The sequence below is a fragment of the Castor canadensis genome, chromosome 3, assembly GCF_047511655.1.
Source record: "Castor canadensis chromosome 3, mCasCan1.hap1v2, whole genome shotgun sequence".
Taxonomy (NCBI): Eukaryota; Metazoa; Chordata; class Mammalia; order Rodentia; family Castoridae; genus Castor; species Castor canadensis.
The window spans coordinates 16548374-16560383 of NC_133388.1; the positions used below are offsets into that span (position 1 = coordinate 16548374).

The following is a 12010-nucleotide window of genomic DNA, read 5'->3' on the forward strand; positions in this document are numbered from 1 at the left end:
AAGTCAAAGCTGAAATCTCCCTACAAGGGCCCCTGTGACTCACCCCTACAATCTTTCTCCCTCATGCTTTGCTTGCCTCCCAACCCACTCACTTGGAACTTTGCTGTCACGGTAACCCTGCAACATATGTGTTATGTCCCCCCACCCTCCACCAAATCTAAGAATGGAGTAACATGAGCTCTGATGGGGTGGATGGAGACCAAGCAAGGATTCCAACTCCACCTACCCAGCACCACAGTGATGGTCAGATACCATGGGTGATACCGGGTGACAGCAGGAAGTTCTGCTGCCTCTCTCCCATCTCCAGGGAGGGTTCTTGGCTGCTGACCCAGCCAGGGGAAGTCCCAAGTTCTGTGCCCGTGGGGAGACACTGGGCTTCTCTGCCCCTGGGGAGGGGAGGAGTGGTTCATGCTCCTGTGTAGAGGCTGCACGGCCCTTCCATGCTGTGCAAAACTGGCTAGGGGACAGTCCCAGCTATCCTGGGACTGTCCTGTATCATCCCTCTATTCATCAGAACATTAGGTGCGCTGTCTCCCTCATCCCACTCCTGTCCCTCCTGTGAATTCCAGAGGAGCACATCCTGGGGGCAGGAGTTGCTTTTATCCTGCTCCAGGCCCCTGTGTGACCTTGGTCACATCCTTTTCCCTCCCAGGGCTGTGTCTTTACCATGTCCTCAGGTCCCTTGTATCTAAGAGCCTGGAAATCCCCAAAGCACCTCTTCTCTAGACTGTTCTTGCAGCACCTGAACCAGGCCTGTGCCTCAGTTGTCTCCCTAGTGATCCAGGAGCACAGGGGCTGCCTTCCTGAGGCTTAGCTTCCCCTGTCTCACTGGGAGAAGGCAGTGCAGTGGAGAAGGCGGTTCCTGGTGAGACCCATGTCAGCTCTGAGCCCGGCTCTCTCACTCGTCCATGTCCTCTTGGCCTCTGTGTGCCGTGGTTTCCTAAACACAACAGTGGCCCAGTGCTGGGTGTGGCTTAAGTCACGTGACCAAAACATACAGGGTCTAGACAGCCACTGCTACTACTGATGCCCACTTGCTTCCTGTCCCCAGGAGGGACCTTCTTTATGCTGCCTGAACCTCCAATCCTCTCCACTCTCAGTAGCTTGCCCCAGCAGTTCCCTCCCTGTCCCACACTGTGCCCATGGCAGGCTCTGGGGACACTGTCACCTGCAGGGACAGACTCTGAATCCAGTACCTGCTGGCATCTCAGTACCTGACTCAGCCCTGGGTAAGTCCTAGTCCTGCCAGCTGCCATCCTGGGGTTGTTGACAATCTGCTGTTTCCTGGGATGGTCCAGCTTCGCTAAGCTCCTCTGCTTTGCCCAGGGCCACCTGTGCTGGCCCTGTCCTGTCCCAGTGCTGGGCTAGCCCCTGACTCATCATCCTTTAGTCCCTGCCCTCCACAGATCCTTCAGGGCCCATGTTCTCCAGACCAAATCCTCAGCCTCACGTGAGTGACCCTGTTGTCCCTCTCCCTTGTCCCTCACTTCTCTGCCTGTGTCCATACTGCCATCTCTGTGAAAGAAAGCCTCTCACCCTTCTATCCACAGCTTGGCCTCCTCTTACTCCTCTCTGGGCTCTAGCTCTTACTCTTCCCCATTCTGGAAGGTAGGGCAGACCATAGTATCCTCTGGGCTCCTTCCAGCTGTCCATGTCCTCCTGGTCTGCCCACTGTCTGGGCCTCTGTCCTCAGGTCCAGCTCTCACCCAGCCTTGTGGCTCTTTTTGCACTGTCTGCTCCCAAACATCTACCTTCAGCTCACACTTCTCCCCAGAGCTGTAGACTCAGGTCTCAAGGACCTCGTCCACAGCCCCGCCTGGGTGTCCAATGAGCATCCCCAAGGTCCTACATCCACCACTGAGCCACGGGACTCCTACTGGTATGCACCTCAGAAAGAGGTGGCTGGCTGTAGCCTTCCAGGGATAACAAAACCAGTTCTCAGCCTGCATCATCATCTCTTGGATGTCAAAACCAGCCAGTCCTGCCTCCACCTCCAAACATCGGTGACTCTACTACTCACCACTCCATCTGCACTGCTTCTGCCCACACTGCCTCCCTCACAGTGCCCCTTGATGATGACATGGCCTTGCAGCAAGTCTCTGCTCTGACCAGAACACCAAGTCCTCAGAGGTGCAGGCCTGGTGTTGTGTGACCCACCTCCCCCAGTACCTCCCGCTCCCTGCTCTGGGGCTTACCACCTGTCACTTGCTTCCAGGGATGGGGACACTTCTGACTGGTTCACCTGTTTCCCCAGCACTGAGACTGCATCTGACGCAGCACTGGGTGCCCTACTGGGCACTCTTTGCCTATCTACTTGCATGGTTTGCTCACTCCCCAGAGGATGAATTCTGTGGGGAAAAGGCCTGAGTCCCTCTGACATGGTGATTGTTAGTGGAGTAAGTCCCAGGCTGCCATGGGTGGGCCTGCCCCTGAGTTTCTTGCCCAGGCGACCCCTCTACTCCCCTGGGCTCTATGTGGATGCACACATCGCTCTAGGCTTCTGCACAAGCAGTTGCTGGCCTCAGACCTGTGCAATCCCACCACCCACACCTGCAGTGTCCCCTCATCCTGTCCTGTGGCCTGTTCAACAAAACTGTCCTTAGGAGTCAGCCACCAAAATCCAGTCTCTTGGGGAAGGTAACACCTCATTGCTCTCTTTTCAAGGAATGTTTGCTATGAATGGACTGCTGCAGAGTCCCAACTGTCCCTTTTTGTGCCCAGCACTGGCTCAAGATGGGGAGGAGAGAGCTAGGGGACCCCAGGGAGGTGGCACTTGGAGAGCTGGGGGAGATGACCATTTATCAAGCAGTTTAGCAGGAGCTTGAGGCTTTGGCAATGACTCTGGCTCCACAGTGCGATAGATCAAAAGAAAGTTTTCATAGTTACTGGATTAGAGGTGGTGGGGAAGGGAAGGGTTAGGGGGCTGCTGGAGAGGGGTGGGAGGGCAGTGAACTAGAAGCCCAACCCAAGAGAGATCTAGAAGTCTGTGATTGACTGGAGGGGCAGAAGAAAGAGGGAGGGAAGTGGGAAGAAGCCAGGGCTGGCCTGAGCAAGGACGAGGTCTGGGCGGCAGTCTGATTCTACAGGGGTTGCGAGGGGTGGGGTCGGAGACCCAGAGCTGAAACTGCGCTCCACAATGGTCTTATCTCTCAAGGACAAGAAGGGAGCAAGTGACTGTGGGCCAATGGTGGAAGAGTGGGGAATGTGGCTCCTATATGACAGAGATCGATGGCCTAGAAGCGGGGATAGCTGTGTTCACACGCTGCAACCACCCTGCAGCACTGGAGATGGGTGCACACGCCCAGGAAGGGGGTGAGGGTGGGGCCCACCTGTGGCCACTTCATAGGCCTCTCTGTGCTCACAGGCCCCAGATCCTAGGCACGTCACCCTTCCCGCCCTCCCACTGGCTCCTGGCCTCTGCTGGGCACTGACCAAGTTGTTCATCTGAGTGCAGGGCGGGGTCCACCAGGGCCTTGAGCTCGGTGCTCTGCAGCAGGTAACTCTTGAGCTGCGTCATCATGGTTCGGATCTCCTGTAGCATCTCTGTACTGGATGTTTGGCGTGCCATCATCTCCAGGCTGTACACCTTGTAGTCCTGCACCAGGCTGCCAAAATACGAGCCCTTGTCCTGTGCCAGCTCCACCACCTTTTTGTACAGCTTGCGGTCATTGGAGAGGAAGGCATGGAAGACGCTGGCAAAGCTGACGAAGCTGAGGCGGTGGCGTGCCTTGTCCAGGATCATGGAGGGCTTCTTCTTCACGCTGGGGCTGCTGAAATCCAGCTCTTCCTCTGCACTGCTGGTTGAGTAGGAGTCCTGGTCAGTGACGGAGGAGGGCACCCCCAGGCTGTCCGAGAGTGAGGCCAGGGAGCCCTTGAACTCCGGAGAGCTCTGGGGACAGGCGCTGGCCTGGGCATGGAGGCGCTGTGTCCCAGTCTGGGGAGCAGGACTCGGGCCTTCTTTGGGAGCACCAGGCGTGGCTTTCTCAGAGGCCACCTCCTGCGTGGGCTGCTCAGGGCTCTCCAAGGGACTTGGGAGGGCGGGGGCTGGCTGCCGAGAGATCCGTTTCTTCCTGGGGGGTGGGACTGGGGGTTGTCTGGTGTTCCTGGGAGGCTCTGGCATGCTGCCCAGATCACTGGTTTTGGCCTCTGCTTCTTGGCCTTGCTTTGTGGTCCTCTGAGGTCTGTCCCCAGGGCTGCCCAAGGTCCCTTGGGGAAGCAGGCTAAGTGAGGTTGTCCTGGAAAGGCCCAGCTGGTCACCCTCTGCCACTGTCCCTGTACTTTGGTCTTCCAGGGACAGCCTCTCAGAGATGCGCCTTCTGGGAGGAGCAGCAGGAAGGTTCTTCTTCATGGGCAGTGGAGGGGCAGAGGCTGGCTGCATGGGGCTAGAGGCTGTCTCTGGCTTCATCTCTTTCTCCTTAAGAGGGCCCAGGCCTGCTGCAGGATGTGGGAGTCCCTCGCAGGTTGTCATGGGTGACTGGTTTGGGTGGTCTGGGGGGTCTGGGGCATGGGGTGCGAGGGGGGCTGCAGATGCTGGTGAGGAACTGGGCAAAGGACAAGCAGATGCAGGGAGGGCAGGAGGCCAGGCCGGGCCGGAAGGAGGTATAGAGGGCACTGGGGGTGGGGGTGCCACCGGGGGTGGGGGTGGCGGGCGGCGTGGGGCCCACCTGGAAGTGGGTGAGGTAGCGTCTGAGGTGGCAGGCTCAGGGCAGATGGCAGGCATAGGGCTTGAGGGGCAGCTGCTAGGAGGTGGTGGGTTGGCAGGCAGGGTGCAGTCTTCAATGAATATGGGATTCACAAACCACAGGCGGTCATTTCCTATGGACAGCTCAATTTCACAGGAACAGTTTGCATGATGGGAGGTGGACCTGAGGCTGGAGGCAGCTGGGGTCCCGGGGGCCGGGTCTCGGGTGGGCTCAGCTGAGACTCGTGGGGGGTTCAGCGAGGAGTCCCAGAAGCCTGTAGAAAACAGAGGCAGAAGCGGTCAGTCTTCCGGGGTGGTGGTGGCTTTTGCAACGTGGTGGGGGAGGGGCCCCAGGGGCCCTGTGAGCTTTCAGCTCACTTCAAAGCTTGTTTTCCCCTCTTGGACTTAAGCCTCTCCCACCACTTCCTGCCTCTAGGGAAAACCCCACGTGCCTCCCAGCAACCTTGGGCGGGGCTGGGAGAGGATGTGACAGGGCCCAGCTTCACTTCTGACCACCACCACTCTCCACCATGTGAGAGCCCACCTTGGAGAGCATGGGTGACTCAGGGTGGGAGTGACAACATTGTGCTCCCAAGTCAGCTACAGGCACATGCAGGGAAGGCATGTTGAGGACAGAGGGTTGGAGTGCCCACAGATGCCCAGTTGGGTGCTCTGAGGAAGGTCCCTTGATTATTGTAGGCCTCAGTCTAGGCATCTCTAGAATGGGGGTCTCAATGAGGAGGGTACCCTATCATACCAGGGAAGAGACTTGGGACCTTTTGGGTTTTCTGTGCAGGAAGAATGAACAGATGGATTATGGCCTGTGGATCAGACTGTCAGTGGAGAGTGTTGGTCCACTGCAAGCCACCGTGACTCTGATGGCCTCTATGTTAACTAAGGAGCTGGTGCTGGGCAAGGTGGGGTGGGGGCTTAGGAAACAGAGGATCCCACTTTGGAGCTGAATGCAGCACTGCTGGCTACTGACCAGTCCTCGTGGACTCAGTCGTGGCTGCCTCTGTGGCCCCTCCCTCACCATGCTATCAAGTATTGATGGATACTTAGGACTCTCCCACAAGGGCACAGGGACATGGCAGCTGGAGGACAAGCTACTAACTAAGCTTACTTGAGCAGCTCCTCCCAGAGAGGAATATGGAACCTAGGTCCTGTTCAACCTGGTAATTTTAGGGGTGGACAAAGCGTTAGCCAGGCTCTCTTGAGTGGCAGGAATAGCCTCTTTCCTGAGGCTCCTTGCATCTGGGGGAGATTGGTTAGAAAGAGAACTGTGCAAAGCAATGCCAAGGTGGTACCAGGAACATATGCTAGCCTGTGCTGATCTCTGATCATAGGCCTTGTCCTCACATGACAGAGACTCGAGAGATGAAAGCACTCACCCCAGGTCACAGGTGGGCAAGTGAGGGCACTGGGGTTTGAACCGGGTCAGACTAACTCTAAAGCCTCATTATTAGCGCTGTATTCAAGGCCTCCTCATGGAGGAACTTGCAACACTTCACATCTTGGTTCCACTCCCAGAGTCAGTGGTTTGCATCACACTGGGGATGTGGTAAGAACACTATAGGCTTTTGACGATGAGAGAAAGGGGACATTGCCGGATGGCGGGGCCGACTGAGTGTGTGCCTGCTCTTAGGTCTGTGGCCCAGGCATGAGCACCCTCACCAGGAAGAGGAGTGGGGCTCAGTCTTACCCTGGGTAGAGATCCTGTGTCTGGAAGCCTGCCAAGAAGGCCCAGCTGTCACCACAATGACAAGATGGAAGCTTCTCATTTGTCTCTCCATATGCAAAGCTCTGTGCACATCACAGCCACAGGAGAAGGCATGTCTATAGTGGGCTCTCTCACCCCCTGGGAGCTACCCTGACTTTTGCTTTTGCCTTCCTGGGTAGCCACTGTCTCCTGTATGATCAGCTCATATTGAGCTTACAGATGTGCTGGTCCTGTAGAGTGAGCACAGCCAGCATGAGCCCATGTCTACTCTGTAAGGTTGCCTCTTTGGAAGGTTTTCTAGCCAGGAGCAGCCAACTGCCACTCTGGCTCAAAGGAGAACATACCAGCAGCTCCAGTGAGCTGAGCTCAGCCCTGATGCTCACCGCCACGGTCCACACAACTTCCTTTGGGTGAAGGTGGAAGTCGTGGGGTAGACAGGGTCCAGAACTGCCCACTGGTGCCTGGAAACTCCCACTACTGCTTGCTTAGATCATTCAAGGCCTGTGAGATCTGGCCCCATGTATCCACTGAGTGTTTGCCTCACTCCAACTGCTGTTCACTTTTCCCTGGATGTGCCATGTGCCACCCACCTTTAGGTCTTGGCTAATTCTGTTCCTACTACTTGGAATTCTTTTTCACCTTCTCTACCTGTCAAATTCTTACTTATGTTCTAAGACTAGGGTCCATCTTGCCTGCAGAGGCATATAGGCCTCATGCATATAGGCCTCCCAGAGCTCTCCTGTGTCCCCAGCTGTGGTGTGCACTGACCACCACGAGAACTTTAATTTTCTCCTTTTGTCTGTACTTCCAGTAGGCAGTACCCATGCCTCATCATCTGTGAACCTTCAGCCCTCAAGATAGAAGCCTGACGTCATACTTGTGCATAAGTTAGCCAGAGTGGAGGGAATGGTCACATCAAGGCTAGCTTTGCTGGCAAGGTGGGGACAGCCAGAGGCATAGAAGGACAAGGAATGAGACAGTGAGAAAGGGAAGAAAGAGAAGAACAATCAGCTGGACAGCTTGTCACAGGATGGTGGGGCAGGCCTGCTAAGCCCAGAACCCAAGAACACATCTTTCATCACTCATTTGAATTCTGGTAGGAGCGCAGCAGACCTTGGGGTTCAGGAAAATGGGCTTGTGGTCCAGGATGCTTCTATTCTGCCCCCCAAATAAGCCTGGTCGTGGCACCCTGGCAGGGCACCAGCCTCTAAGGCAATGCTACTCAGAGGGGAGGAAGAAGCAGAGTCCCGAGGGGCTGCCTTGTAGGATCTGGGACCCTGTTAGGGAAGCATAGAGGCAGAGTCAAGGCTTCAGGGCTTTCTGCTCACAAAAAAAAAAGGAAAAGAAAAAAGGTAGCAGGTAACTTTCTGAACAGCCTGCAGAATTTCAAGGTCAGAAGAGAAGCGGAACACTGTGTCATGCAATCCTTAGTGGTTAGCAAAACTGTGGGCACAAGTGCCCAGTGGTGCTGTGCCAAGCCTTGGCTCAGCCACCAAGTACCCGTAAAGAAGGCCCTGTCTCTTTGAGGCCTCTGTCTGTTCTTTGCAAGGGACAGCTCCTGCCAAGACACCTCAGGCTCAGAGGGCCTGGGCTGTGTGCATGCTGGGCTGGAGTCCTAAGGGCACCCAAGGCTTCACCACAGGAAAGGGCAGGCTGAGCAGCAGGATAGAAAGGGGATGAATAAATGCAGTGGAAACAGCTTCAGGAGATACACATTTTTGCAACATTCCAAAGATGGGCCATTGCTCACTTATTCAAATTCAAGTTTTCAGTGAATCTTTAATAACTTGGAAAAATTCTCTCGTTGTACACTATAAAGGATAAGCTAGTTACATGAAAACTTGGAAGAGCTATAGAATGTATGCCTTTCCTAAACATATTTAAAAAAATATTAAACATAACCAGGTGCTAGTGTCTCATGACTATAATCCTAGCTACTTGGGAGGCTGAGATTGGGAGGATTGCCATTTGAGGCCAGCCTGAGCAAAGTTTGGGAGACCCCCATCTCAACCAATAGCTGGGCACAGTGGCATACACCTGTCATCCCAAGCTATGTGGGAGGCTGAAATTGACAGGATTGATGTTTCAGGCCAGCCCAGGGAAAACAAAAAATTTGAGAGACCCCCATGTCAATGGAAAAAATTTGAGCATGGTGGAGCACACCTGCCATCCCAGCTATGGAAGGAAGCATAAAATAGGAGAATAAAGGTCTGGATCAGCCTGGGCAAAAAGTAGAGATCCTAGCTCCAAAATAACCAGAGCAAAAGGGGTTGGAGGAATGGCTCAAGTGGTAGAGTACCTGCTTTTCAGGTGTGAAGCCCTGAATTCAAACCCAGTACCACCAAAAAAACAAATCTATCTATCTATCTATCTAACACATACACACAGCAAATGTGTCCTGAGAACCACTGCAAATAACCCTTCTTCTCTAAACTCCTTCTGTACTCAGTGCTGAGTGAAGGTCTATATTAGTTTTGTGACCCCCAACTAAGCTGAAGCTCTTTAAGTCTGAGATCACACCTTATGTAGCCTGCACATTGAATACTGGCTTTTCCAAGTCCAAGTTTAGACTTTCTTACATCAGCTGAGCCACCACACGGTGCTAAGCCTGCAAGTGGGTAGTCTGCTCTGGCAACACCATTCCTGTATAAACAGCAAGGCTTACTGTATGCATAAGAAAATGAGTAGAATGCCAGAAAAATAAAATTGCTGACACTAGGGAAAGATTGCCAGGGAGGCTGAAAACCGAGTAAATCTTCACCCTTAGCAAGACATTTCTTGACTCAGCAGTAGTAAAAAAACCAAACCAAACCAACCAACCAAACAAAAAAACCTTCAGGCTACAACTATGTTCAACCAAACCAAACCAAAAGGCAAGATGTATTTTCTGCATGGCTTTCACCGCATCTCTTCCTGGTCTTGTCACTTAAAAACAAGCACATACAACATACTGGGCTTTTATAATAAGAAAAGAAGCATGTACAGAGTACAATGCAGAGGGTAGGACTCGCTTCTCTCCCTCTCCCAATGTCAAATCCAGGCCTCCTTAGCAAAGGGCACCATGTTGTTTGCCATTGGAGGCCAAGCAAGGGGAGGAAAGGGTCAAGGATGGGTGGTGGTGACCAAGATTGATGAGGATCAGATGGCAATGAGTTCTGACAGAAGGCCTGGCGTTCCAACTCAGTGAACTCCATGTGAGTCCAGCTTCCATCCTTGTGTGGAAGGCCCTGTAGTCCATCTCTCTCTCTCTCTCTAGCTCTCTCTCTCTCTCTCCTCTGTTCTCCTCTCCCTCTCTCTCTCTAATAGTTTTATTGAAATATCAATTCCCATAGTATACCCATATAAAAAACTCTCCAGTGATTTTCAGTATAGCCATTCAATTGTGTAACTATCACCATAATCAATTTTGGAGCATTTTAATCACCCTCAAAAGAAACCCTATATCCATTATCAGTCACCCCCTCAGCCCCTGGCAACCACTAACATGCTTTCTGCCTCTGTGGACTGGCCTCTTCTGAACACTTAATACAAGTGGAATCATACACCCTGTGCCTTCTATGTCTGGTCCTGGGCACCATGTTTTCAAGTTCATCTGTGTTGTACCATGTATCAAGCGTCATTTCTTTCTACAGCTGAATAAGCTCTGGAAACACTTTGAGTTTCCATACCTCATCAGTAAAACAGGCTTTGTGTGAATAAATGAATGATGCGTGCGCCTATGGTAATGAATTTTCCTGTGCTTTTGATTTTCTCACAAATGCTGACCTGGGGAGCACCTGGCTCTCAAGATCCCAACATGAGGGTGGCCACCCAAATTCTCCCTGGAGAACCTGTGAGAAGAGCAGGTGAGAGGGCTGAGTATAGAGGGCAAGGGGCTGGCATGTACAGAACAGTGGCCATTGTCCACAAAGCCCTGATAACCCTGTCTCCATTTCTTGGAGACTCTTTTATCCATTTTAGTTTGAATGGGTTTTGGTTCTCTGCCATGAAAGTCCCTTGTCTAGAATAACACATGAGGTGTGGAGAATAATGCCTGGATGGCAGCTGCTGCCGCCCCTGCATTTTACCATCACGACTGCATGGCATAGCTGGTGAGGCCTCGTCTACATGGGCCAGGGCCAGGCCAGGTCTCAGGCCTCTGACGGTTCACCTTTCCTTGGCTCCAGGGAAAAGTGAATCTGCTGTGCCTGGTTCTATGGTCTTCAGTACTTGAGGACACAAGGTATGAACAGAAGAACCCTTGATTGGTTCCTAAGCTTCCACATACTTGGGTTGTATATAAATCCCATTCTCAAAAGTCAGCTTCTACAGGTGAGTGTAAGCTGCCTTCAGGTCCCCACATGCCTGAGGCCATGCTCTCCAGGACAGCCAGGCTTGTCTATTCCACCCAGAATGTGGTTCCCCCAAGAGGAGAAGCTTGTCTCAAACCCAGTGTGTTCCTGGTCTTAGGGACAGCCAGGCTCTTCCAGTGTGACAAACCTGCAGAGACACAGCCCGAGCCCCACAGGAGGGCCAAGGGTGCAGCAAATGTCTCCGACCCGGACCACACATCTCACTTGTCCTATGCACTTGGTCTCCAGGGTGGTCACTGACAGAGAAGGTGGTGAGGTACCGCTGGAGCAGTGGAAAGGCTGTGGTTCCACAAAGCCCGGCTCTGGTCTTTCCTCGCTGAGGTACCTGGGAGAAGGCCCTCAGCTGGGCTCAAACTCACTTTTCTGTTTAAGCCACACAGGATTACAGAAAACCAGCACTGTGCCATGGTCAGGGTCATCCATGAGGCCTCAGGAGAGGCCATCTGGATTGTGTGAATTGCAAAATAGTCACCTGTCCCACATCCCACATCCAAGCTCCTGGGAGGGCGAAAGTCCAACAACTAAAATGCCAGGTGAGACAGCTTTGGGTACGACGGCTAAACTGCTTGGGCTTAACTGCTAGCTCTGATGCGGACTGTGACACTGACACCGAACACGTTACTTGACCTCTTGTGCATTAGTTTCCTCTACCAAAAAGTGGGGATTTTAACAATAGTTCCCATTCTGTAGGGTTGTTTGATGCTGGGACAAGGTTACAGCTTAGTCAGTGCTCATCCAGTGTTAATCCTGAAGGCTGGTCTCTCTAATACCTGGCCTCTGACCACAGATGGCCTTTGGTCTTGCACTGTTCTGAGGCCTCTTTGGGTGGTGGACAGCATTTGGATCTCGGAGCCATAGGGTGTCTTCTCAGACCTTGGTATGCCCTTGGCTTCTTCTATGACCTGAATCTGCCCTTTTGCTCTTGGCCTTTGTTTCTTCATTCAGTGAACAGTGGCAAATAGGACACCACAGTGTTCCAGTCACTGTGCTCTGTCACAGTGCAGTGTCCCATGTACAGCTGAATTTTTATAAAATTTAATGGATGACCTGCTTGGTTCACAAGCCTGACCTGACCCCAGGGTATTCAAACCCTGGGCCTTTGCCCAGAGGCTGCCAGAGCACCGGCCTAAAATATGCTTTCCTGCAGCCCTATAGGAATTTCTCTGTCCCTGACGCACACTGACAGAGTCAACTGGTCTGGCTCCCCAGAAGACACTGGCTTGGAGATCTTGGTTCTCTCAGGGCCAGCATGGTGAG

The 12010-nt window shown here is 53.1% G+C and overlaps 1 protein-coding gene across 3 annotated transcripts in view; it reads right to left on the reverse strand.

Annotated features, from left to right (window-relative positions):
* The window catches only part of Rin3 (Ras and Rab interactor 3), a 119780-nt gene that overhangs the window by 24758 nt on the left and 83012 nt on the right, over positions 1-12010 (reverse strand). For all 3 annotated transcript variants that reach the window (XM_074067288.1, XM_074067286.1, XM_074067287.1), the window contains exon 6: positions 3433-4956. In XM_074067288.1, the coding sequence (XP_073923389.1) occupies positions 3433-4956 (1524 nt within the window). The remainder of the gene's footprint in view (positions 1-3432; positions 4957-12010) is intronic.